This window comes from Mobula hypostoma, chromosome 13 (genome assembly GCF_963921235.1).
Source record: "Mobula hypostoma chromosome 13, sMobHyp1.1, whole genome shotgun sequence".
NCBI classification, from domain to species: Eukaryota; Metazoa; Chordata; class Chondrichthyes; order Myliobatiformes; family Myliobatidae; genus Mobula; species Mobula hypostoma.
In genome coordinates, this window is record NC_086109.1 from 92,479,402 (window position 1) to 92,506,275 (window position 26,874).

Here is a 26,874-nt window from a genome sequence, read left to right on the forward strand (position 1 = left end):
CCTGAGCCAATAGGCTGGTCCTGGACTTATTTCCGGGCATAACTTACATATTCCTATTTAACTATTTATGGTTTTATTACTATTTAATTATTTATGGTGCAACTGTAACAAAAACCAAATTCCCCCGGGATCAATAAAGTATGACTATGACTATGACTATTAATCTCGGTCAGCCTACTTTATCCTTTTATAATCTTATACACATCTGTCAACTCAACTCTCATCGTCCTTCACTCCAAAGGGAAATGCCTAACTTGCTCATCTTCGTAAGACATGCTCACTAATCATGGCAGCATCCTGGTAAACCTCCTCTGCACCCTCTCTAATTCTTCTGACAATGAGGCAACCAGAACTGAACGCAATATTACAAGGGTAGTCTAACCAGAGTTTTAGAGAACTGCAACATTACGTGGTGTCTCTTGAACTCAGTCTCCCAACTAATGGAGGCCAAAACACCATACACCCTCTTAACCACCCAATCAATTAAATAATTAAAGGCATTCGTTAGTCTTGCGAGACCACGGATCTGCGCCTGGAAAGTCTTCACTCTCCAGGGCGCAGGCCTGGGCAAGGTTGTATGGAAGACCAGCAGTTGCCCATGCTGCAAGTCTCCCCTCTCCGCGACACCAATGTTGTCCAAGGGAAGGGCATTAGGACCCATACAGCTTGGCACCAGTGTCATCGCAGAGCAATGTGTGATTAAGTGCCTTGCTCAAGGACACAACACGTTGCCTCGGCTGGGACTCGAACTCACGACCTTCAGATCGCTGGTCCAATGCCTTAACCACTTGGCCACATCCCCACCCAATCACGTCACAATAATAAACCAATGCCAATGCCAGCAGAATGAGCCAGTACTTCTGGGAGAGCCGCAAATGCCTCACAATAAACAACAGGAACAATCGTTGGTGATGGATTGGGCACGTGATGAGATGAGAGGACAACTCCATTATCAAGATTACACTTCGTTGGACCAGCGAATGGAGGAGAAAATGCGGGAGACCAAAGACAATTGAGGCAGAAGTGAGGACCCTGAACCACACCTAGGGCACAATAGAGAAGATGACCAAGGACAGACAGAGCTGGAGGACCTTCATTGCTGCAGCGTAATGGGCCGTAAGTAACAGTGGGAACCATGTTCAAAGTTCAAAGTAAAGTTATTATCAAAGTCTGTAGATGTCACCATATACAACACTGAGGTTTGTTTTTCTTGCAGGCATTCACAATAGAACAAAATACTTCAGAATCAGTGAAAAACTACACACAAAGATTGACAAATCAACCAATGTGCAAACAAAGACATTCTGTGCAAATACCAAAAAAAAACAAATAAATAATACTCTTGGCAGCGTGGAAGATCAGAGTGGGGTCCAAGTCCATAGGACACTCAAAGCTGCTGTGCAGGTTGACTCTGTGGTTAAGAAAGCATACAGTGCCTTGGCCTTCATCAATCGTGGGATTGAGTTTAGGAGTCGAGAGGTAATGTTGCAGCTATATACGACCCTGGTCAGACCCCACTTGGAGTACAGTGCTCAGTTCTGGTCGCCTCACTATAGGAAGGATGTGGAAACCATAGAAAGGGTGCAGAGGAGATTTACAAGGATGTTGTCTGGATTGGGGAGCATGCTTTATGAGAACAGGTTGAGTGAACTGGGCCTTTTTTCCTTGGAGCGACAGAGGATGAGAGCTGACCTGATAGAGGTGTATAAGATGATGAGAGGCATTGATCATGTGGATAGTCAGAGGTTTTTTCCCAGGGGTTGAAATGGCTAACACGAGAGGGCGCAGTTTTAAGGTGCTTGGGAGTACGTACAGAGGAGATGTCAGGGGTAAGTTTTTTATGCAGAGAGTGGTGAGTGCGTGGAATGGGCTGCAGGCGACTGTAGTGGAGGCGGATACGATAGGGTCTTTTAAGAGACTCCTGGACAGGTACATGAAGCTTAGAAAAATAGAAGGCGATGGGTAAGCCTAGCTAACTTCTAAGGTAGGGACATGTTTGGCACAACTTTGTGGGCAGAAGGGCCTGTATTGTGCTGTAGGTTATATTTCTATGTTTCTATAATAATAATAATAATAATAATAGTAATAAATGAATAGTAAGTAAATAATACTGCAAATAGGAGTCGTAGAGTATTTGAAAGTGAGTCTGTAGGTTGTGGAATCAGTTCGGTGTTGAGGTCAATGAAGTTTTCCACTCTGGTTCAGGAGCCTGATGGTTGAGGGGTAATAACTGTTCCTGAACCTGGTGGTGTGGGACCTGATGGTTGAGCAGTAATAACTGTTCCTGAACCTGGTGGTGTGGGACCTGATGGTTGAGGGGTAATAACTGTTCCTGAACCTGGTGGTGTGGGACCTGATGGTTGAGGGGTAATAACTGTTCCTGAACCTGGTGGTGTGGGACCTGATGGTTGAGGGGTAATAACTGTTCCTGAACCTGGTGGTGTGGGACCTGATGGTTGAGGGGTAATAACTGTTCCTGAACCTGGTGGTGTGGGACCTGATGGTTGAGGGGTAATAACTGTTCCTGAACCTGGTGGTGTGGGACCTGATGGTTGAGGGGTAATAACTGTTCCTGAACCTGGTGGTGTGGGACCTGATGGTTGAGGGGTAATAACTGTTCCTGAACCTGGTGGTGTGGGACCTGATGGCTGAGGGGTAATAACTGTTCCTGAACCTGGTGGTGTGGGACCTGATGGTTGTAGGGTAATAACTGTTCCTGAACCTGGTGGTGTGGGACCTGATGGTTGAGGGGTAATAACTGTTCCTGAACCTGGTGGTGTGGGACCTGATGGTTGAGGGGTAATAACTGTTCCTGAACCTGGTGGTGTGGGACCTGATGGCTGAGGGGTAATAACTGTTCCTGAACCTGATGGTGTGGGACCTAAGGCTTCTGTACCTCCTGCCCGATGGCAGTAGTGAAGATAGAGCATGGCCTGGTTGGTGAGGGCCCTGGATGATGGATACTATTTTCTTGTGGCAGCGTTCCCTGTAGGTGTGCTCAACAGTGAAGAGGGCTTAGCCTGTGATGGACTGGGCTGTATCCACTACTTTTTATTTGCCGTTCTGTTCTTTGACAAAGGTGCTTCCATACCAGGCCATGATGCAACCCGCTAGCTCATCCCCCATCTGATCAACGTTCGCGTTTCCACCATTTGTAGCTGACTTCTGTCAGGCTGTTGAAGAAAGGGATGTGACCTTTGTGTTTGCGCTGAATTAATCAAAGGCATCTGTTGGTATATTTGCAAACCAAATGACAGCAGCTCTTGAACATTTTGTACCTAGATAGGCAAATCCATTAGCAAACAGACCTGGGTGCCAATGCATAGCATTAGGTTTTGGTTAAGGCATGAACTTCGGTCAGGAGAATGGAAGGAAGTCATAAACAGAAGAGATTCTACAGATGCTGGAAATCCAGAGCAACACTGACAAAATGCTGGAGGGAATCAAGAGGTCAGGCAGCATCTATAGAGAGGGATAAACACACTAGTGAAGAAGCATTCTTATTGATGGATTCAGATATAACTGACAATGTAAAGACATAACGTCTTACAGACAAAACATTTAAGAGCCTCTTAGATAGACGCATACTTTTTGTCTTCTTCTTCCTTCCTATCAGAATTAGAATCAAAATCAGATTAATATCAATAGCATACAGTACTGTGCAGAAGTCTTAGGCACCCTAGCTATATACATAAAAGGGCCTAGGACTTTTACACCGTACTGTGTGTTGTGAAATTTGCTGTTTTGTGGCAGCAGTATGTTACATTACAAAGTAATAAAAACTGTGAATCACAATAATAAGTGCGTTTATAAAACTTAAATTAAATAACTAGCGCAAAAAGAGAGGGAAAAATAGCGAGGTAGTGTTCATGAGTTCATTGTCCATTCAGAATTCTGATAATGGAGGGGAAGAAGCTGTTCCTGAAACATTGGGTGTGTGTCTTCAGTCTCGCGACCCTCCTCCTTGATGTTGTCACTGAGAAGAGGACATGTCCTGGGTGATGGGGATCCTTAACGATGGATGCTGCCTTTTGGAGGCACCACCTCTTGAAGCTGGCCTCGTTGCCCACGATGGAGCTGACTGAGTTTACAACTCTCAACAGCTTTTTCTGATCCCGTGCGATGGCCCCTCCATGCCAGACGGTGATGCAGCCAGTCCTAATGAAGGGTCTTGGCCTGGAATGACGACTGTATTTTCCTCTTCATCAATGCTACCTGACCTGCTAAGTTCCTCCAGCATTTACTGGAGGGAAGTTACTGTCTCTCCTTCAAATCATTTTAGGCTCCACACGTCTGAGATAGCCAACGTGAACCGTTTAACTAGACACTGTGCCCATCTGAGATAGCAAATGTGACTCTGGTTTAACTAAAGGGCAGCATTTAAGGAGGAAAATGGACTGTTGATTCTGTTTTAACCACAGAGGATATCTGTGGTGGAAATGCACTGTCTATTCTGGTTTAACTTGAGTGATGGAGGGGCATCTGTGGAGGAATGGACCATCAATTCTGGTTTAATTTGAGGGAGGGAATATCCATGGAGGAAATAGACCGTCGGTGTTTTAGCTTGGAACCTTTTATTGGGATTGGTGCCTTCTCCTGAGTGCTGATGCCAGGTCTCTGTCCATTTCCCTCTGTAGATGACACTCTGTGTTTTGTGTGTTGCACAGACTGTCCACAGCTGCTGTCTCCCTTTTGTCTGTGCTCATTGACATCAATCGCTGATTTAAATATGTCAATCCTTTACTTGGTCTGAGCCCACCCTCGCCTGCAATCTCTGCTTGGAGAGTTTTTTTTTACCTTTTTAGCATAACCACTCCAATTAGATAGATATGATTAATGCAGGCAGGCTTTTTCCACTGAGGCTGGGTGAGCCTAGAATGAGAGGTTAAGGATGAAAGGTGAAATATTTAAAGAGAACATGAGTGGGACTTTTTTCACTCCGAGGGTGCTGAGAGTGTGGAACGAGCTGCCGGCACCAGTGGTGGTTGCGATTTTGTTTGCAACATTCAAGAGAAGTATGGGTAAGTATGTGGACAGGAGGACTATGAAAGAGGAGGACTATGAAGAGGACTATGTAGAGAAAATACTCTGCAGATGTTGGGTTCAAAGCAACACTCACAACACGCTGGAGGAACTCAGCAGGTTGGGCAGCATCCGTGGAAACGATCAGTCAACGTTTCGGGCCGGAACCCTTCGACAGGACTGAAGATGGAAGGGGCAGAGGCCCTATAAAGAAGGTGGGGTGAGGGTGGGAAGGAGAAGGCTGGTAGGTTCCAGGTGAAAAACCAGTAAGGGGAAAGATAAAGGGGTAGGGGAGGGGAAGCAGGGAGGGAATAGGCAGGAAAGGTGAAGAAGGAATAGATAGTCTCCAGCCCCTTGGTATGAACATAGAATTCTCCAACTTCCGGTAATTCCCTACCCCTCCCTTCCCCTATCCCTATTTCACTCTGCCCCCTCCCCCAGCTGCCTACTACCTCCCTCATGGTTCCACCTCCTTCTACTACCCATTGTGTTTTCCCCTATTCCTTCTTCACCTTTCCTGCCTATCACCTCCCTGCCTCCCCTCCCCAACCCCTTTATCTTTCCCCTTACTGGTTTTTCACCTGGAACCTACCAGCCTCCTCCTTCCCACCCTCTCCCCACCTTATTATAGGGCCTCTGCCCCTTCCCTCTACAGTCCTGACAAAGGGTTCCGGCCCGAAACATTGACTGATCGTTTCCACGGATGCTGCCCAACCTGCTGAGTTCCTCCAGCGTGTTGTGAGTGTTGCTTTGGACTATGAAGAGCTTTGGTCCAGATGCAGGTTAATGGAACTAAGCAGAATAACAGTTTGGAATGTACTAGATGGGCTGAATGGCCTGTTTCTGCCAGCTTGCTCCTGTCTACATCAATGGTGTTGAGGTTAAGAGGGTTGACAGCTTCAAATTCCTAGGTGTGAAGATCACCCATAGCCTGTCCTGGTCTAACCATGTTGATGTTATGGCCAAGGTAGCTCACCAATACCTCTACTTCCTCAGGACTCAGCACAGGAACCAGCCTCCCCTCTATAGATTCTTTCTATATTTCTTACTGCCTCTTTAAAGAACCATCATAATCAAAAACTCCACCCAACCTCGGTTCCCTCTTCTCCCTTCTCCCATCAGGTGAAAGATACAAAAGCCTGAAAGCACGCACCACCAAGTTCAAGGACAGTTTCTATCCCACTGTTATCAGACTTGTCCAGATCTCTTGTACAATAAGATCGACTCTTGGCCTGACAATCTACGATCTGGCACTTCATCGTCTACCTGCACCACACGTTTTCGGTAGCTTTTACACTTTACACTTTATTCTGCATTGTTATCGTTTTACCTCATTCTACCTCAATACACCGTGTGATCATTTATCTGTATGAACAAAATGCAAGACAGGCTTTTCTCTGCATCTTCGTACACGTGACAATAAATAAACCAATTCCAAACCTGCATTTGAGGGATCTGAAATCCAAATTACACCCGGAGTAAACTGATTTTTCTTTTATCCTTTTTTTTTGTGCGGGACTTAAAGAAAACAATCTGCAAAAAGCCGAGCTCAGCCGCAGATCCAATTAATCACCATGGTGACTTTCAGCTGGGGCTTTCTGAGGAAGGCCAAGCCACCTCCCTGGCCTTAAAGGATGGGAGGGTAATAATAGGCATGGTTTTGTAAGCTTTTAGGTCACCGAAAGGATATAATTCAGTCAGAAACTCAGAAGAGTGAACACACTAGTAAAACCAGTAAGTGCTTTTCAAGTCGTTTTCAGTCATTTAAAATCGGGGTCACACACAGGTGGAGGATCATGCATTTATTCAGTGATATTTATGATGCATTGGGAGCGGTTTGTTGAATCTACAATCCGTGGCTATTTTATTGGTGCCTCCTATACTTAATAGAGCGGCCGCTGAGAATTTGTTCGTTGCCTTCTGCTGCTGCAGGATTGGCTGATTAGATATTTGCATTAATGACCTAATAGGTGATACATGCAGGTGTACCTAATAAAGTGGCCACTGTGTTTACTTTAAAATGATTTCTGCTTTAATAGCAGTAAATCTCTGGCTGAGTATGAAGGATTCCGCACAAATTTACATCTGTGAAATGTCCACAGACCTCTGCGCAATCAAGTCATTTCTGGTAATGGACTATTTGCTGGAGATCTCGTGATTTACCCAAAGCTTATACTTTTAGCCAATTTCTCCAAAGAGGAGTTGATTTCCAGTCTCACAATTTTGCCTTTAAGTTTCTTGCTTGTTGGACCTCCTCTCTCATTCTCCCACTTCCTCTAGAGGGGATGTTTCCTGTGTGGGGGAGTCTAAGACCAGAGAGCTCTACCTCAGAATAGAAGGACATCTCTTGAGAACGGAGATGAGGAGAAATTACTTTAGCCAGTGGGTGGTGAAACTGTGGAGCTTATTGCCACAGGGAGCTGTGGAGGCCAGGAAACTGGGACTATTTAAAGTGGAAGTTGATGTGTTCTTGATTAGTCAGGGTGTCAAAGGTTACCAGGAGAAAGCTGAAGAATGGGGTAAATGGAGATAATAAATCAGCCTTAATTGAACGGCAGAACAGAGTTGTTGGGCTGAATGGCCTAATTCTGCTCTTATGTCTTACGGTCTTCTTCATTCTTGTGCTCTTTCAGATGCTCATCTGCCACCTCTATCTCAAGCTGGACCAAGTCTGACTCATGTTCACCTCTCAGTCCCATTGTCCTGCTTTCTCCCTGTAACCTTTGATATCATTCTATTCTGAGATTGTGCCCTCTGGTCTTAGACACCCCGTCTATTGGAAACATCCTCTGCATTTCCACTCTATCTAGGCCTTTCAATATTTAGCAGCTCTCAATGAGCTCAACCCCTAGTCTTTCAAACTCTCCACTGTAAAGGAGGCCATGAGTGGTTCTCAGCAAGTCAACATCCTGCCTTATAAAAACCTTGACTACACCATAAAGGCCTACTGATCACAGGCAAATGATGTAGGACAGTGATCCCCAACCACCGGGCCGCAAAGCATGTGCTACCGGGCCGCGAGGAAATGATATGTCAGCTGCATCTTTCCTCATTCCCTGTCACGCACTGTTGAACTTGAACATAGGGTTGCCAACTGTCCCGTATTTGCTGGGACATCCCGTATATTGGGCTAAATTGGTTTGTCCCATATTTCCCTCGCTAAGGTAGAGCGTTCCTATGAAACCTTTTGTACCAAAATGGCGTAAAGCACAGAAGCAATTACCATTAATTTATATGGGGAAAATTTTTGAGCATTCCCAGACCCAAAAAAATAACCTAACAAATCATACCAAATAACACATAAAACTGAAAATAAATAACACTAACGTATAGTAAAAGCAGGAATGATATGATAAATACACAGCCTATATAAAGTAGAAATAATGTATGTACAGTATAGTCGGGAAGATGAAGGCAAAACCAATTTGCGGGGAAAAAATCAGCACGTACGCGCATGCGCACACAGGTGCCCACACAAGGCTTCACGGTCATGGTAATCTTTCTTGGGGTAAAGTGTCCCGGGATTTGACTGGTACTTTTGTCCCTTATTTGGGAGTGGGAAAGTTGGCAACCCTAATGTTGAGGTGAGTTTACACTCCACCACCACCCCCCCACCGGGTTGGCCGGTCCGTAGGACTATTGTCAATATTAAATCGGTCCGCGGTGCAAAAAAAAAGGTTGGGGACCCCTGATGTAGGACACGTAGGGTGATGGTTATTCCGATGAGGGAGCATTGAATAATCTGCTGGAGGAACTCAGTGAGTCATAGAGTCGTAGTGCGCGACAGCACAGAAACAACTCATCTAGTCTGTGCTGTACCTAGTCCCATCGACTTGCACCTGGACCATAGCCTTCCATACCCTACTCATCCGTGTATCCATCCAAACTTCTCTGAACTGTTGCAGTCGAGCCCACATCCAACACTCCCGCCAGCAGCTCGTTCCACACTCGCTTCACCCTCTCAGTGAAGATCTCCCTCGAGTTCCCCTTGAACATTCCACCTTTTACCCTTCACCCATGACCTTTAGTTCTTGTCCCAGCCAACCTCAGAGGAAAAAGCCTGCTCACATTTACCCTATCTATACACAAAACAGTACATCGCCTCTTATAATTTTGTACACCTCTGTCAAATCTCCCCTTATTCTCTGATGTTCAAAGGAATAAAGTTCTAAATTATTCAACCTTTCTTAATAACTCAGATCCTCAAGTTCCAGCAACGTCCTTGTAAATTTTCTCTGTCGAGCAGCACCCATGGAGGGGAAAGGAACTCTTGTCATTTCAGGCTGAAACCTTGCATCAGGATCAGAATCATTGCAAACACCCGTACAGATGCTGCTCGACCCATTGAGACCCTCCATCAGATTGTCTGTGGCTCCAGGCTCCAGTGCCTGTGCTCTCTCGTGTCTCTAATGACAGACTTCAGAAGTGTTCACTGAGAGTTGTTTAACTGAACTTCAATTACTCTTCACAGCAATGAGCAGGAAACGTTGCTGATTGAACACCATGTGAGAGGTTGTGACACTATAATTACAGAGTGCTCCTGGATGATATTTCTTCCAGTCTAAGCAACAGGACAACCCATGCAGGCGACTGTGTTGTTAGCGAACACAGTTATCACCTCTGTAGGAGGAAGGAAGCGTGAAGGTTCATTTCACCGCAGCAATCTCAGCGACACCAACATTCCCATGAGCTATTAATGCTAGTGTGTCCATTCATTACGTGCCGTGTCCTGTGATGTGGGTGATCGGGGTCTTTCCATGGCTATGACAGGTCTTAGCAAATTTCTCTTCAGAAATGGTTTGCCATTGCCTTTTTCTGAGCAGTGTCTTTACAAGACGGGTGACCCCAGCCATCATCGATACTCTTCAGAGATTATCTGCCTGGTGCTAATGGTCGCATAACCAGGACTTGTGATCTGCACCGGCTGCTCACACGTCCATCCACCACCTGCTCCTGTGACTTCATGTGACCCTGATCGGGGGGCTAGGCAGGTGCTACACCTTGCCCGAGAGTGACCTGAAGGCTAGAGGAGGGAAGGAGTGCCTTACACCTCCTTTGGTGGAGACGTATCTCCACCCCACCACCTAATGCTAGAGCAACACACACAGAATGCTGGAGGAACTCAGCTAGTCAGGCAGCATCTACGGAGAGGAATAAGAATCGATGCTTCAGACTGAGACCCTTCATCAGGACTGGAAAGGGAAGGGGGCAGAAGCTAGGATAAGAAGGTGGGGGGTGGGGGAGGGCAAAGAGTAGAAGCTGATGGGTGATAGCTGAGACCAGATGAGGGGGAAGTTGGGTGGGGGAGGAGGAGATGAAGTAAGAAGCTGGGAGGGGATAGGAGGAAGAGGTAATGGACTGAAGAAGAAAGAATCTGATAGGAGAGAATGGTAGACCATGGAATTGTCTTCCTTTTTTTTTACTGTCCTTATGAAATGTCTCAGCCCAAAACATTCCCAATATATTCCCCTCCACAGATGCTGCCCGATCTGGTGAGTTACTGCAGCATGTTGTGTGTGTTGCTCTAGATTTCCAGCTTCCGCAGAATCTGGAAGTAGAATTCTACTTCCCATTCCCGTTCCGACATGCCAGTCCATGGCCTTCACTGCTGCCACGATGAGGCCTCACTCAGGTTGGAGGAGCACCACCTTATATCCCATCTGGCTAGCCTCCAACCTGATGGCATGAGCATCGACTTCTGAAATTTCTGGTAACGCCCCCCCGCCTTCATCATTCCCCATTCCTGTTTCCCTCTCTCACCTTATCTCCTTACCTGCCCATCATCCCTCTCTGGTGCACCTCCTCCTTCCCTTTCCATGGTCTTCTACCCTCTCCTTTCAGATTCTCCCTTCTCTAGTCCTTTACCTCTTTCACCAATCGACTTCCCAGCTCTTTACTTCACCCCCTCCCCTTCTCCTGGTTTCACCTAGCACTTGCCACCTTGTACTTCTTTCTTGCTCCGACTTCTCCCCTTCCATTTCATTCCTGATGAAGGGCCTTGGCCTGAAACGTCAACTGTTCACTCTTTTCCATAAATACTGTCTGGCCTGCTAAGTTCTCTCAGCGTTTTGTGTGTGTTGCTTTGGATTTTCAGCATCTGCAGATTTTCTTGTGTTTGTGATCTGCAGAATCTCTTGTGTTTACAACTTTTAAAAGACCACTTGCAAGGTCATGGTACAGACTGAGTGCTTGGAAATAGGATTGGTCTAGAAATGTATTGAAGGCTAGCATGGCCCAGTTGGGCAGAAGGGCCTCTTTCTGTGCTGTATTAAGTTTCACAAAGACTTACTAAACATTCAATGTTTACGCATGGACTTGATGTTAATGTTTAACATTACTTGTTAACCACTTGTTAAGCAGCAATTAACTTGCAACACACCAGCACTTCCAATAACCGTTAACCTAGTTAGTGGATGATTGATTAAATAGAATCCCAACTCTGTGTAGAGTGAGGGTGAGGGTGAGTCTACTTATTCTAGTGGTTGTGTCAAAAAAAATCTAGAAGCAAGAATTTTATTGGAATGTTTAGTTCAGTCCTAGTCTTCTCATTTTGGGAAGGATGTGGAAGCTCTAGAGGGGTTGTAGAGGAGATCTACAAGAATGCTTCCCTGTTTAGAAAATATAAGTAATAATAATAAAAAATTACTTAATAGATATAACCATTCCAAACACACATAACACACAGAAATCACTAAGTGAAAAGCACCATAAACATGCTGAATTGAAAGAGGAAATTGAAAGACTGTAGAACATGAACAGGGTGCACATTGTCCCAATAGTAATATCTACAACTGGTATCATCCCAAAGCCACTACACAATAGCATTAAACAATTAGGCCTGCATATCAATATTTATGTATACCTCCCGGAAAGCCACAATACTAAATACCACTAGGATAGTCTGAATGTTCCTAGCAATTGAGAAATGAGTGTTCTTGGTTCTGCCCATACCTCAGGTATTACCAACTTGAGCTGAGAAAAAAATGCAATAATAATCATAATTCTAATAACTAGTTGAGGGTGGCGAAGTCATCCACACTGGTCCAGGATCCCAGTGGTTGAGGGGTAATATCTGTTCTTGAACCTGGTGATGTGGTACCTCCTTCTTGACAGCATAATCAAGAAGGGAGCATGGCCTGGACGGTGGAGATCCTTCTTGATGTTGCTACTTTCTTGTGACAGTGCTCCTTGTAGATGAGCTCAATGGTGGGGAGGGCTTTGCCTGTGATGGACTGGGCTGTATCCATTACTTTTGGTAGGGTTTTCTGTTGGAAGGAGAGGTTGGTGTGGGCCTTGGATGGAAGCCTGTAGGTTGTCCTGGGTGGTGAAGGTTGTAGGTTTGGGAGCTGCTATCACACTGCCCGGGTGAGTAAGTGTAGTGTGTTTTGTAGATGGTGCACACAGAAGCCTCTATTCACCAGCTGTGGAGTGAATCAATGTTTAATGTTTGTCCTGAGTGATATTTAATGCTTTTTAGAGTTATATTAATCCAGACAAGTGGAGAGTATTCCCCCACATTTTACTATGCAAAATAACACACACACAATGCTGGAGAAACTCAACAAGTCCGGCAGCATCCACGGAGAGGAATAAACAATCGATGTTTCGGGCTGAGACCCTCGAGCAAGGGTTGCAAGGCATCAGACTGCCAGACCCTACAGAAGATAATAAAAAATACTGAGATTCTGACCGGGATCTCCCTCCCCCCATATTTGTGACACTTACTGGGAGCATTGTATACGAAGGGCCCGAGGCATTGTTGAGGATCCCTACCACCCATCCCACAATCTCCTTGACTCACCACCATCAGGAGGAAGACACAGGAGCACCAGGACTCGGACTGCCAGACTGGGTAACAGCTTCTTCTCTCGGGCTGTGAGACTAATTGTACTCTGCCACCATCAAGGTCTCGTCACTATGGCGGTGAGTTGCTTATTGTTTACTGTTTATCTGTGCTACGCACTTCACATGCATTTTATTACTATATTTTATTCACTTATTTGTGGTAATATTTTGTTTTATGTGCTGTGTGTGATATATATATTGCGGGTGCTCCATGGTCCAGGAGAACATTGTTTCATTTGGTTGTATACATGTGCAGTCAGATGACAATAAACTTGAACTTGCACTTGAACCTCATCAGGACTGTCTCTGCTGGATCTCGAGTTTATGATTTACTATGCAAACACTTGAAATGCTTTATGAGTGTCAAAAGGTGACTTCTGACCTGAGAGAACTGACTGGGCCTTAGTTTTTTTTTATATATATGTGTATTTTTCCTGTGTTGGAATCGGTCCCAACACAGACCCTTGTGGAACGCCACTAGTCACTGGCAGCCAGTCAGAAAAGGCTCCCTTTATTCCCACTATTTGCCTCCTGCCAATCAGCCACTGCTTTATCCATGTTAGAATCTTTCCTGTAATACCATGGGCTCATAGCTTGTTCAGAAGCCTCATGTGTGGTGCCTTGTCAAAAGCCTTCTGAAAATACAAGTACACAACATCAACCAATTCTCCTTTGTCTATGCTGCTTGTTATTTCTTCAAAGAATTCCAACAGATTTATCAGGCAAGATTTTCTCTTGAGGAAACCATGCTGACTACAGCCTATTTTATCATGTGCCTCTAAGTATCTGAGACCTCATCCTTAATAATTGACTTCAACATCTTCCCAACCACTGATGTCAAACTAACTAGTCTGGTTTCCTTTCTTCTGCCTCTCTCCCTTCTTGAAGAGTGGAGTGACATTTGCAATTTTCCCATCTTCTGGAACCATTCCAGAATCCAGTGATTCTTGAAAATTCATTACTAATGCCTCCACAATCTCTTCAGCCACCACTGTCAGAACGCTGAGGTATACATCATCTGGTCCAGGTGACGTATCTACCTTCAACCTTTCAGTTTCCCAAGAACCTTCTTTCTGATTATGGTAATTTCACACACTTCATGCCCCCAACACCTGAAACTTCCACCATACTGCTGGTGTCTTCCACAGTGAAGACTGATGTAAAAGACTTATGGCGCTGGTCCGCTATTTTGTTGTCCCCCATTACTTCCTCCCCCGCAGTCTAATATCCACTCTCCTCTCTCTTTTATACTTTATGTATCTGAAGAAACTTTTGGTATCCTCTTAAATATTATTGGCTAGCTTACGTTTGATTCCATCTTTACCTACATAATGATTTTTCAGTTGGTTTTTAAAAGCTTCCCAATCCTTTAACTTCCCACTAATTTTTGCGCTATTATATGACCTCTCTTTGACTTTTATGTTGGCTTTGACTTCTCTTCTTAGCCATGGTTGTGCTATCTTTCCTTTAGAATACTTCTTCCCCTTTGGGATGGATATATCCTATGCCTTCCAAATTGCTTCCAGAAATTTCAGCCATTGCTGCTCTGCCGTCATCCCTGCCAGTGTTCTTTTGCAATCAATTCTGGCCAACTCCTCTCTCATGCCTCTGTAATTCCCTTTACTCTGCTGTAATGCTAATACATTTGACTTTAGCTCTCCTTCTCAAATTTCATGGTAAATTTGATCACACTATTATCACTTGCCCCTAAGAGTTCTTTTACTTTAAGGTCTCTAATCAATCCTGGTTCATTGCACAATGCCCAAATCCAGAGTAGTTGATCCTCTAGTGGGCTCAATCATGAGCCACTCTAAAAAGCCATCTCATAGGCATTCTAGAAGATCCCCCTCTTTGAATTCTGCCCCAACCGGAGACATATCTTTTTCTCTTATTAGGGAGAGAGAGAACCTGTGGTATGTCAAATACCGGGTGAATGCGTAGTTTTTGGAGTACTGCAAGTCTGTGTCTTTGCTATTGCTTTGCTGCACACTTGAGTGCTCAGTGACAGGTGGGAGGAGGACCGTTGCTTTGCTGCCGTTTACATGCAGGAGGGAGGGGGAGCTGGGGGGACTTTGGAGATCTAACATTTAACAGTCATTCATCTTTGGGGCACTCCTCCGTTTTTGTGGATGGTCGTGAAGAAAAAGCATTTCAGGATGTATATTGTATACATTTCTCTAACATTAAATGTACCTTTGAAACCTTTAAAACCTGATTTTTCCGATCTACCTGCATAATGAAATGCCTCAAGAGCTCTTGTAATTCCTACCATCAGGAAGGAGGTACAGAAGCCTGAAGGCACACACTCAACGATTCAGGATCAGCTTCTTCCCCTCTGCCATCCGATTTCTAAATAGACATTAAATCCTTGAACACTACCTCACCACTTCTTTATTTCTGTTTTTGCACTAATTATTTAATTTAACTATTATATATATACTTATTGTAATTCACAGACTTTTTTCTCTATATTATCATGTACTGCATTGAACTGCTGCCACAAAGTTATCAAATTTCACAACAAACGCCAGTGATATTATACCTGATTTTGATTCTAATCCAGATCCAGAGGGGAATGCCTGTTCTTTAAGGAGGTATTCTTTAAGATCATAAGGGTGGAAGAAAGGAAGGAAAAAGAGGAGAAGCAAGAGATCTGGAATGTGACTAGAAAAGGCTGAGATGGTCAAAGCTCAGCCAAATGGGACTAGCTCAGATGGGCTGAATAGCCTGCTTCTGTGCTATTGGACTCCATGAGAGAAAGCTCAACTGAGGCAGTTAACTTCATGGGCAGATCCAGTGAGGGCAGTCAGGGTCTTTACAGTGATGTGACCAGGTATCTGGGGAGGAATACTCTTCACAAACACACTTCACACACGGTCTCCCCAGAACGTGTAATTTACTCGAATTTGTGCCTTTACACTGCCATCACCTCAAGCGGGCACCAGGGGGTGCTGCTGCCTGCCAGATGAGTATATAACTTTCCCACCCGCTCCCCCCACCTCAGGCAGGGGTCCTGATCTCCACTGGAAAATCTCCTCCCAACACTTGACAGGAAAGTCACTGGAAGTCACTCTAGAGTGCCTGTTTTTTACAGAATCGGGAAAAAGTCCAATTCAACAAAGCAGCATCCATCAATAAAGACCCCCACTACCGAGTCTCTTCTCACTACTACTATTGGGCAGGAGGTACTGGATCCCTAGGTCCCACACCACCAGGTTCAGAAATGGTTATTACCCTACAACCATTAGGCAGGGAGAAGTACTGAGAACAGTAGTTCCCATAGTGGTGTAGCTGGTAGAACCACGGCTTTTCAACACCAGGGACGCAAGTTCAAATCTGAGCTCCAGTGCTCTCTGTGTGGAGTTTGCCGGTTCTCCCTGTGACCATGTGGGATCCCCTGGTTTCTTCCCACTCCAAAAATAAGTGGGTTGGTAGGTTGATTGTCCCCTGTAACTGACCCTAGTGTGTAGATGAGATGCTGAACCTGGGACTGGGATAGGTGTGGTATCTCAATGCAAGGAGAGTCAAATGGGTTGGGTAGCATTTGGTGTAAAAATTAGATAAGCACAACGGGCTGAAGGGCTGGTCTTTTTGTTTCCAGCCAGAAGATATGACCAGAATTCTCAGTTCAGATGCTGATGTCTCTGATCCCTGCTCCAATCACCCCAACTGGTGGAGACTACTTTTCAGTGAAGTTCACCACTCCAGCAGATATACTCTTCTAGTTGCCAGATAGACACCTAGGTAGCTGGGCAGAATCCACAGAGAGTAGTGGATATGGCTCAGTCCATCTCAGGAAAAGCCCTTCCCTCCACTGAGCACATCTACAAGGAGCATTGCCACAGGGAAGCAGCGTCCATCATTTAGGACTTCCACCATTCGGGCCCTGGTGTCTTCTCACTGCTGCCATTGGGCAGGAGGTACAGGAGCCTTAGGTCCCACATCACCAGGTTCAGGAACAGTTATTACCCTTCAACCACCAGAATGGCGAAGCCTGCTGAGAAGGCAGTATACATGTGTACAATTGAATGACAATACTGTAAACTGGACTTGAACTTGATTTCTCTGTTCCAGTGTGAATGCCTACAAGAAAATGAATCTCAGAGTAGTATATGCAGTTTGATAATAAATTTACTTTCAACTTTGAAATACTTTGATTTGACACACTGCACTTCACAGTCAAAGCATTGGAGGACTTTGGAAGTGCACCCATTACTGGAATGCAAGGAATACGGCAAACAACTTGTGCATCTCACACAAAATGCTGGAGGAACTCAGCAAGTCAGGCAGCATCTACGGAGGCGAATAAACAGTCGACATTTCAAGCCAGGACCCTTCATCAGGACTCTATGTTCTGAGTTTTAACAATATCTCTTGAGGGTTAATCCAAGGATGTTGGATATATGAAATAGGTGTGCACCCACGGGCCAGTGTCTGAGTAATGGAGGTCAGGGCTCAAAACGTATGTAAGAGAGTGGCCCACCTACTGCTGACTCATGTAAAGGAAGCTTGGGGCAGGGAAGCTTGTTAGTAATGTTTAATGGAATGTATTTATAAACCACAAGGTTTGCTTGCTTCCCGGTAAGATTTGTCATCTACCGTGCTGATCTGGTCCTCAGTCTTCTACCTGCATTGAGACCCCAGAAAGGTTATGACAAGGAATGAGGCCATTCGGCCATAATTCTAAACTATCTCTACGAAAGGGCAATCCAGCTGGGTCCCGCCTCCCCGCTTCTCGCCACAGCCCTGTTAATGTATCTACTTCTTTTGTAGATACAACATGCAACAGACCCTTCCAGCCCAATCAGCCACAGCGCCCAGCAATCCCCGATTTAACCCGAGCCTAATCGCAGGACAATTTATAATAGACAATTAATCTGCTAATCTGTTCTGGAATATCGGAGGAAACCGGATCACGCGGAGAAAACCTCACGAGAAGGACGCACTTTACAAATTTCTTATAGACCACGCCAGAATTGAACTTTGAAATCCGACGCACCGAGCTGTAACCACTACACTACTGTGGCGCCTCTTTCCCTGCTTGTGTGGAGATCTGGCTGAGACCATACAGAGGAAGAGTCCACAAATGAAGGAATTATGGGTGAAGATGTGACACAGTGGCTGCTTGCGTCCGTGGTAACGTGTCCCAAAGCTCTTCCACAATATAACAATGCCACAGAAACTCAAAACTCTACCATTGAAGTGGGTTTTAGGCAGAATTTTAAAGGGGGAAAAGTGGTGTGGAGGTTTACCTTGAGCTTAGACTAAGGTACAGCTGCCAGTGGTGGAGAGATTAAATTTCGGTACTAACAGGAGGCTAGAATTAGAAAATTGTTCCAAAGGTAACTTTAAGGAGTCCTCATTGTCTACACACGAAATTCTCCAGATGCTGGAAATCCAGAGCATCACACACAAAATGTTGGAGGAACTCAGCGGGTCAGGCAGCATCTCTGAAAATGAATAAACAGTTGGCATTTCGAGCCGAGGCCCTTCATCAGGACTAGACCTGCTGAATTCCTCCAGCATTTTGTATGTGTCCCTATTCTCTGTAGGGCTTATTTGTGAATCACTTGAAGGGAGGCTGAAGGTCCTATATGAACGCTCATGCTTCTTTTCCTGGGGCAAGAGAAGGCTGCAGAAGTTTGGAAGCCAAGTCTGTGGACAGATTCAAAATGACTGACCCTGAATCTTGTTGCTGTGTTGATGAAGGAAAGCACTCGGCCATGGATGGTGCATCTGATTTGGAGAGTAACTTGGAGCAGGAGATCCTGGGGTCCACGTGCATAGATCCCTCTAAGTTGCCCCACAGGTTGATCTTTTGTTTAAGGTGGAGTATGGTGTGTTGGCCTTCATTAGTCGAGGAATTGAGTTCAAGAGCAATGAGGTAATGTTGTTGATCTATAAAACACTGGTTAGACCACATATTGTGTTCAGTTCTGGTGCCCTCACTACAAGAAAGGTGTGGAAGCTTTAGAGAGAATGCAGAGGAGATTTAGTAGGGTGCTGCCTGGGATTAGAGAGCATGTCACACAAAATGCTGCAGGAACTCAGCAGGCCAGGCAGCATCTAAGGGTCTTGGCCCGAAACGTCGACTGTACTTTTCTCCGTAGATGCTGCCTGGCTTGCTGAGTTCACCAGCATTTCGTGTGTTGTTTGGATTTCCAGCATCTGCAGGTTCTCTCTTGTTCGAGAGCATGTTTTATGGGGACAGGTTGAGTGAGCTCGGGTTTTTCTCTTTGGAGTGAAGGAGGATGAGAAGTGACTTGATAGAAGTGTATAAACTGATAAGAGGCATAGATAGAGTGGACAGCCAGGGTGGCAATGGCTAATACGAGAGGACATAATTTTAAGGTAATTCGAGGAGGGAGGATGTTAGAGGTAGGCTTTTAACACAGCGAGTGGTGCCCTGCCAGGTCAGGGGTGGTGGTAGATGTAGATTAATTAGGGACAATTAAAAGATTTATAAACAGGCACATGGATGAAGCAAAAATGGAGGATTCTATGGGAAGGAAAGGTTAGATTGATCTTGGAGTAGGTTAAAAGCACTGGGACAACATTGTGGCCTCTGGAGTCTGTCGTGTGCTGTAATGTTCTATATTTGGTGTTAATTGGCGGGGTGAGAACCCAGGACTAGTTGATGGGAATGTGGGGGAGAGTGGGTTAACAGGAAACATGATGGGAAATGGGATTCCCCTGAGAACCGACATGGGCAATGGGCCAAGCTGGCCTCCTGCTATGTAAGGAAGAAATAGACTGTGGATTCTTCCTTATGGACATTCCCAACAGATTAAACCTCTTGAAAATTCAAAAGTTCAAAGTAAATTTCTGAGCAAAGTGAGCACACTCAGTACCCACTTTGTTAGATACCTCCTGTACCTAATGAAGTGATCCCTGAGCGTATGCTTGTGATTTTCTGCTGCTGTAGCCCATCCATTTCAAGGTTCGATATGTTGTGAGTTCAGAGATGCTCTTCTGCGTACGATTGTTGTAACGTGTGGTTATTTGAGTTACCGTCACCTTCCTGTCAGTGTGAACCAGTCTGGTCATTCTTCCCTGACCTCTCTCATTTGGAAGGCATTCTCGCCCACAGAACTACCACTCACTTGATGCTTTTTTTGTTTTTTGCACCGTTCTCTGTGAACTCCAGAGACTATCGTGTATGAAAATCAGCAGTTTCTGAGATACTCATACCACCCTATCTGGCACCAACAAGCAGTCCATGATCAAAGTCACTTAGACCACATTTCTTCCCCATTCTGATGTTTGGTCTGATGGACAACTGTCTGCATGCTTTTTTGGCATTGAGTTGCTGCCACATGATTGGCTGATTAGATATTTGCATTAACGTGCTGGTGAACAGGTGTACCTAATAAAGTGGCCACTGACCATATATGCCACCATATATTGTACTACCATGAGATTCATTTTCTTGCAGGCATTCACAGTAGTACAAAGAAACACGATAGAATCAATGGAAGATTGGCAAACTGTGCAAAAAATGATAAATAAATATATAGCCTAAATAACTAACAAATAAATAAACAATATTGAGAACATGAGATGTAGGGAACTTGCATTGGTTTGGAATTATTTCAGAAATGAGGAGATTGAAGTTATCCATGCTGGTTTAGGGGTGTGACGGTTGAGGGGTAATAACTGTTCCTGAACCTGGTGGTGTGGGACCTGATGGTTGCAGGGTAATAACTGTTCCTGAACCTGGTGGTGTGGGACCTGATGGTTGAGGGGTAATAACTGTTCCTGAACCTGGTGGTGTAGAACCTGATGGCTGAGGGGTAATAACTGTTCCTGAACCTGGTGGTGTAGAACCTGATGGTTGAGGGGTAATAACTGTTCCTGAACCTGGTGATGTGGGACCTGATGGTTGAGGGGTCATAACTGTTCCTGAACCTGGTGGTGTGAGACCTGATGGTTGTGGGGTAATATCTGTTCCTGAACCTGGTGGTGTGAGACCTGATGGTTGTGGGGTAATAACTGTTCCTGAACCTGGTGATGTGGGACCTGATGGTTGAAGGGTAATAACTGTTCCTGAACCTGGTGATGTGGGACGTGATGGTAGTAGGGTAATAACTGTTCCTGAACCTGGTGGTGTGGGACCTGATGGTTGTGGGGTAATAACTGTTCCTGAACCTGGTGGTGTTGCACCTGATAGTTGAGGGGTAATAACTGTTCCTGAACCTGGTGGTGTGGGACCTGATGGTTGAGGGGTAATAACTGTTCCTGAACCTGGTGGTGTGGGACCTGATGGTTGAGGGGTAATAACTGTTCCTGAACCTGGTGGTGTGGGACCTGATGGTTGAGGGGTAATAACTGTTCCTGAACCTGGTGGTGTTGCACCTGATGGTTGAGGGGTCATAACTGTTCCTGAACCTGGTGGTGTGGGACCTGATGGTTGAGAGGTAATAACTGTTCCTGAACATGGTGGCGTGGGTCCTGAAGCTCCTGTACCTCCTTCTTGATGGCAGCAGTGAGAAGAGAGCATGGCCTAGATGATGGATGCTACCTTCCTGCGACAGTGCTCCGTGTTGATGGGCTCAGTAGTGGGGAGGGCTTTCCCCGTGATGGACTGGGCTGCATCCACTACTTATTGCAGGCTTTCCCATTCTTGGTGCGTTGGTGTTTTCAAACCAGCCTGTGATACAACCAATAAGGGCACTATCCTCTGCGCATCTCTGTGCATATTTTGGATGACATGCCTAGTCTGCGCAAACTTTTAAAAATGTGCATCCGCGGTCATGCCTTCTTTGTAATGGCCCTTACGTGCTGGTCCCAGGACTGATCCTCTGCGATGATATCGGCAAGGAATTCAGAGTTACTGACCCTCTCCGCCTCCCTCTTGTCAGGAAGAGATAGGTTTACGTAAAGGCTCCACTGCTGAGCCCAGAGGCACAGAGTGGGAAGTTATTTGTCAAACTGTCTTTGATTCATGTTTTAAATGATTCATCATCGTGATAATCAGTGAGTTAAGGGATGATGCAACGTTTCAAAGTGATTTGTGTCACCGTGCGAATCGAAAACAAATTATTGAAGGAGCTTGTCTGAACACTGTCCCTCCCACTCAATGATCGCAGCCTTTCATCATTCCACCCGACACATCCTGTGTTTAGGAGCTCCAAAGGCTGCAGGAAATGGCAATCAAGTGAAAATCAGAAGAACTGCACTTGCTGGGAACCCAACATGAAAACACAAAATGCTGGAAACACTCAGCAGGTCAGGCCACATCTGTGGGGAGAGAAACCAAGTCAACATTGCAGGTCGGAGACGGTTCATCACAGCATTCCACTCAGTCTCTTTCCCACAGATGTGGCCTGACCTGCTCAGTATCTCCAACAGTGTCTGCTTTTATTTAAGAAAATGACAGGCAGGGGTCCAAATGCAGAAAACAGCCTGCCCTACTTTCTGCCCCAGTCCCCACTTCGCTCTCCGCCTCACTCCCTGTCCCACTCTCTGGCTGACTCAGCCCCATTCTCTCCCCAACTCTCTGCTTCACCTTCTGACCCACTCCCTCCCTTACTCTCCCCCTAGTCTCCCCCCTCACTTTCTTCCCCACACTCTCCCCCATTCTCTCCCTCACTCTCTGTCCTATTCTCTTCTCCACTCTCCCTCATTCTCTCCCTCACTCTCTGTCCTATTCTCCTCCCCACTCTCTCTCTCACTCTCTGTCCCATTCTCTTCTCTTCACTCTCTCCCTCACTCTCTCCCCCACTCTCTCTCTCACTCTCGGTCCCATTCTCTTCTCCACTCTCTCCCTCACTCTCTGTCCCACTCTCTCCCTCACTCTCTCTCTCACTCTCTGTCCCACTCTCTCCCTCACTCTCTGTCCCACTCTCTCCCTCACTCTCTGTCCCATTCTCTTCTCCACTCTCTCCCTCACTCTCTGCCCCACCCTCTCCCTCACTCTCTCCCTCACTCTCTGCCCCACGCTCTGACTCTCTCGCTGTCTCTTTCTGTATACCTGAAATGGAAATTTGTCCTTACACGATTCATCAATCGATACAAAAAGCATCTCAGATACAAAAATAAAAATCACTCCTCATGGAATTTATGGAGGAGAAAAATACATAAATATATGCAAAATATGAACGAAAATACATTTTGTCAAGGGTTTGTGTTACAGAAAATCACGACATAAACTGTTTTCTGGTCGCTTGTAGTCCCTAACACAGATGTTATGTACTCTTTTCACCATATGTCGATTTCACTCTCTGACAATTTGTGTTTTTTCTTCTTCTCTCTCACACAGTTTTCCTCTTTGTCCTTCTTTTGCTCTCACACTCGCTCTCTCATTGCGTCTCACACTCATCCTCTCATGATTCACTCTCTCTGTCTGGCTTTTCCTGAATCTTATCCACCAACAAGTTGGCTGCCTGTTTCTGTCTGACTGTCTTTCTGTGAATCTCTCTCTCTCCCATTTTCTGTCTCCTGCTCTCTGTCTGTGTTCTCTCTCCCCCCGGAATCATCTACTCCCTTCCCCCCAGGAATTGAGTGTTTTGTCCATAATAGTAACAGCACTTTAATTTAAAATTGTAGATAGTATTGTAAATCTCTGATCACTGTATGTATTTTGTGAGTGACCTAGCTTCACCTAATCACTTTATAGCTTGCCTTCCTCCCTCTTCCCCCCACCCCCCCGCTTTCTTTTATTTTGGCTTCCTACCCCATTCCTTTCCAGTGCTGATGAAGGGTCTTGGTCCAAAACGCTGTTTATTCCCCGCCTTAGATGCTGTCTGACCTGTTGAGTTCTTCCAGTAATTTGTGTGTGTTACTCTGAATAAACTTTTGGTAGTTTTGAACAAAACACGCTTTCCTCCACTGGTTTTAAATCAGTGCGTGAGGAAGGGGCAAATCCCGCATGGTGCCTGTGGTGTGGTGAAGGGAGAAATTAGAGCTCTTTAAGATGGGTGGAAAACGATGACACGAGACCTTCTCTTTATTGATGCATAGTAAAACTCGGGCAATACAACGAGGGAGGAGCGTTAAAGTGGCTGGTGTAAATCAGCTCCTTTCATGCCTGCCTTTTGTGCCAAGCTGACAGGAGCCCCCTTGGAGATGTGCGAGCCGAGACCAAAAAAAAGGAGTCTGGGTTGGGACCCCTCCGAGTTCAGCGCGACTCCGCCCGAGAGGACACCCCGTCCCTCCGGGTGGGGAGAGGCCCGTGTCGGGGAGGGGTGGGGGGCGAGACCGAGGATGCGGGAGCCCGAAGCGGTGGGGTGGGAGGGGAGGGGAGGGGAGGGGGAGAGATGGGGAGCCGCTGGCCTGAGCAGCCCCAAGGAGGAGGGGAAGAGCCGCAGCCGTAGACTGGAGCTCATCGCCGCACGTTTCCAGGCAGCCGTGGATTACCCGATACAGGGAAACTCGCACTGGGGTCACGGAAAGCACTTGATAAGCAGCTTAGCCATACTGATGTCATCTGCATGAGAGGCCAGCTGGTGCGAAAACCCGGCACAGAGGCCCCGTTCTCCCTGGAATAGACTCAACCCGCGGTCCCTGGCCTCCTGCATTTTCCTGAAGCTCCTTCCTCTGGGTGTCTCTGTTGTGCTAAATATTCTCCCCGGTGTGACACCGGCTTGGGCTTCAAGATCCGTGGTGGGAACATCACCAATAGCCTGCCCTGCTCCAACCACATTGATGTCAGGCCCAAGAAAGCTCCTCTACTTCCTCAGGATGCTAAAGAAATTCAGCATGTTCCCCCGTGGACTCTTAACAGTTTTTATTGATTGATCACATAAAACATAATGTCTGGTTGGATATGAGGAAATCTGCAGATGCTGGAATTTCAAGCAACACACATTAAAAAATGCTGGTGAACGCAGCAGGCCAGGCAGCATCTATAGGAAGAGGTACAGTCGACGTTTCGGGCCGAGACCCTTTTGTCAGGACTAACTGAAAGAAGAGATAGTAAGAGATTTGAGGCCTCCCCCTTCCACTTTCAAATCTCTAACTGTCTCAGTTAGTCCTGACGAAGGGTCTCGGCCCGAAACGTCGACTCTACCTCTTCCTAGAGATGCTGCCTGGCCTGCTGTGTTCACCAGCAACTTTACGTGTGATGTCTGGGCAGATAATGACTTCAAAAATTCAAAGTAAATTTATGATCAAAGTATATGTCACCATATGCTACCTTGAGATTAATTCTCCTGCAGGTTTTCACAGTAGGCTGAATCGAGGCAGTGGAATCCAGGCCCCAGACCTGATTGAGGGGATAGAACACAATACTTGGACATTGATTTAAGTGCTGGGCCAGACTGAAAAGGTCAGGACGTTGGGGCCCGAGTTGAGAGATGGGCCGGTTCAGATCTCTGCTCTTTGAATCAGTTCTGCACCGAACTGTGCTGAACTACAGGACTCTCTTTGTGGACTTCAGAACATTAGTTGCTTATGGTTATTGTTTGCTAGATGCATTTCTTTTTCTCTCTGCACGTTGGGCGTTCAATGCTCTTTTGTATGGGCAGTTGTGTTCTTTTTTTCTCCCTCTGAACGTTGGGGTGTGACGGTCTTTTTTTTTAATATGGGTTCTTTTGGGTTTCTTTGTTTCGAAGCTGCCTGTTAGAAGACAAATCTCAAGGTTGTATAATGTATACACACTTTGATAATAAATGTACTTCGGACTCTGAATGAGAACAGGGAAATACAATAGAATCAATGAAAAGCTTCACACCAAATGCTGGCAAACAACCAATGTGGAAAGGGTGATACACTGTGAAAGCAAATACCTGCCGAGAACATGAGTTGTACAGTCCTTGAAAGTGAGTCTGTAGGTTGTGGTATCAGTTCAGTGTTGAGGTGAGTGAAGTTACCTCGCTGGATCAGGAGCCTGATGGTCGGAAGGTAACAACTGTCCCTAAACCTGGTGGTGCGAGTCCTTAGGCTCCTGCGTCTCCTTCCTGATGGCAGCAGTGAGAAGAGAGCATGGCCTGGATGGTGGGGGCCCTTGATGATGGATGCTGATTTCTTGTGGCAGGGAACAAATGGGATCCACTCCAATTTGTCCACTGGCACAACAAGTCTACTGCAGATGCTATTTCACTGGCTCCTCACTCAGCCCTGAAACATCTGGACAGCAAAGGCCCACATATCAGACTACTCTTTATCAACTACAGCTCAGCATTCAATACCATCATCCCCTCAAAACTAATCAATAAGCTTCAAGACCCAGGCCTCAATACCTCCTTGTGCAACTGGATCCTTACAGACCCCTGTCAGTTCAGATTGGCAACATCATCTCCTCCACAATCTCCATCAACACAGGTGCAGTAAAAGGCTGTGTGCTTAGCCCCCTGCTCTACTTGCTTTTACTTGTGACTGTGTAGTTCAGCACAGCTCCAATGCCATTCAAGTTTGCTGATGACACTACGATCAAAGGTGGTGATGAATCGGCAATAGGAGGGAGATTGAGAATCTGGCTGAGTAGTGGCATAACGACAACTCTCTCACTCTCTGTCATGAAGACCAAGTTGCTGATTGTGGTCTTCAGGAGCAGAAAACTGGAGGTCTGTGAGCCAATCCTCATCAGAGGATCAGAGATGGGGAGGGTCAGCAACTTTCAACTCCTAGGACAAAGGAGATATCCTTTTTTTAAAAAAAGGGGCTTCCCTTCCTCCACCATCAACTCTGCTCTCAAACACATCTCTCCCATTTCACGCACATCTGCTCTCACTCCATCCTCCCACCACCCCACTAGGAATAGGGTTCCTCTTGTCTTCACCTACCACCCCACCAGCCTCCAGGTCCAACATATAATTCTCCATAACTTCTGCCACCTCCAATGGGATCCCACCACTAAGCACATCTTCCCCCCCCCCCCCCGGCTTTCCACAGGGATCGCTCCCTACGTGACTCCCTTGTCCATTAGTCCCGTCTATCTCTTCCCACCGATCTCCCTCCTGGCACTTATCCTTGTAAGCGGAACAAGTGCTACACATGCCCTTACACTTCCTCCCTCACCACCATTCAGGGCCCCAGACAGTCCTTCCAGGTGAGGCGACACTTCAC

At 46.0% G+C, this 26,874-nt stretch overlaps 1 protein-coding gene across 17 annotated transcripts in view; it reads left to right on the plus strand.

Moving 5' to 3' along the window:
* Positions 1 to 26,874, plus strand: part of LOC134355783 (uncharacterized) — a 131,786-nt gene that overhangs the window by 14,479 nt on the left and 90,433 nt on the right. For 11 of the 17 annotated variants that reach the window (XR_010020201.1, XR_010020199.1, XR_010020197.1 and 8 more), the window contains one exon: positions 12,833 to 12,945. The exons of 4 other annotated variants lie outside the window; for them this stretch is intronic. Coding sequence is in view for 2 of the 13 variants with exons in the window: in XM_063066176.1 (XP_062922246.1) it covers positions 12,833 to 12,945 (113 nt within the window). In the remaining 11 variants the exon portion in view is untranslated. Of the gene's footprint in view, positions 1 to 1,132; positions 1,480 to 12,832; positions 12,946 to 26,874 lie in introns of those variants that run through there. 2 more of the 17 variants (XR_010020193.1, XM_063066177.1) reach the window with 2 other exon arrangements.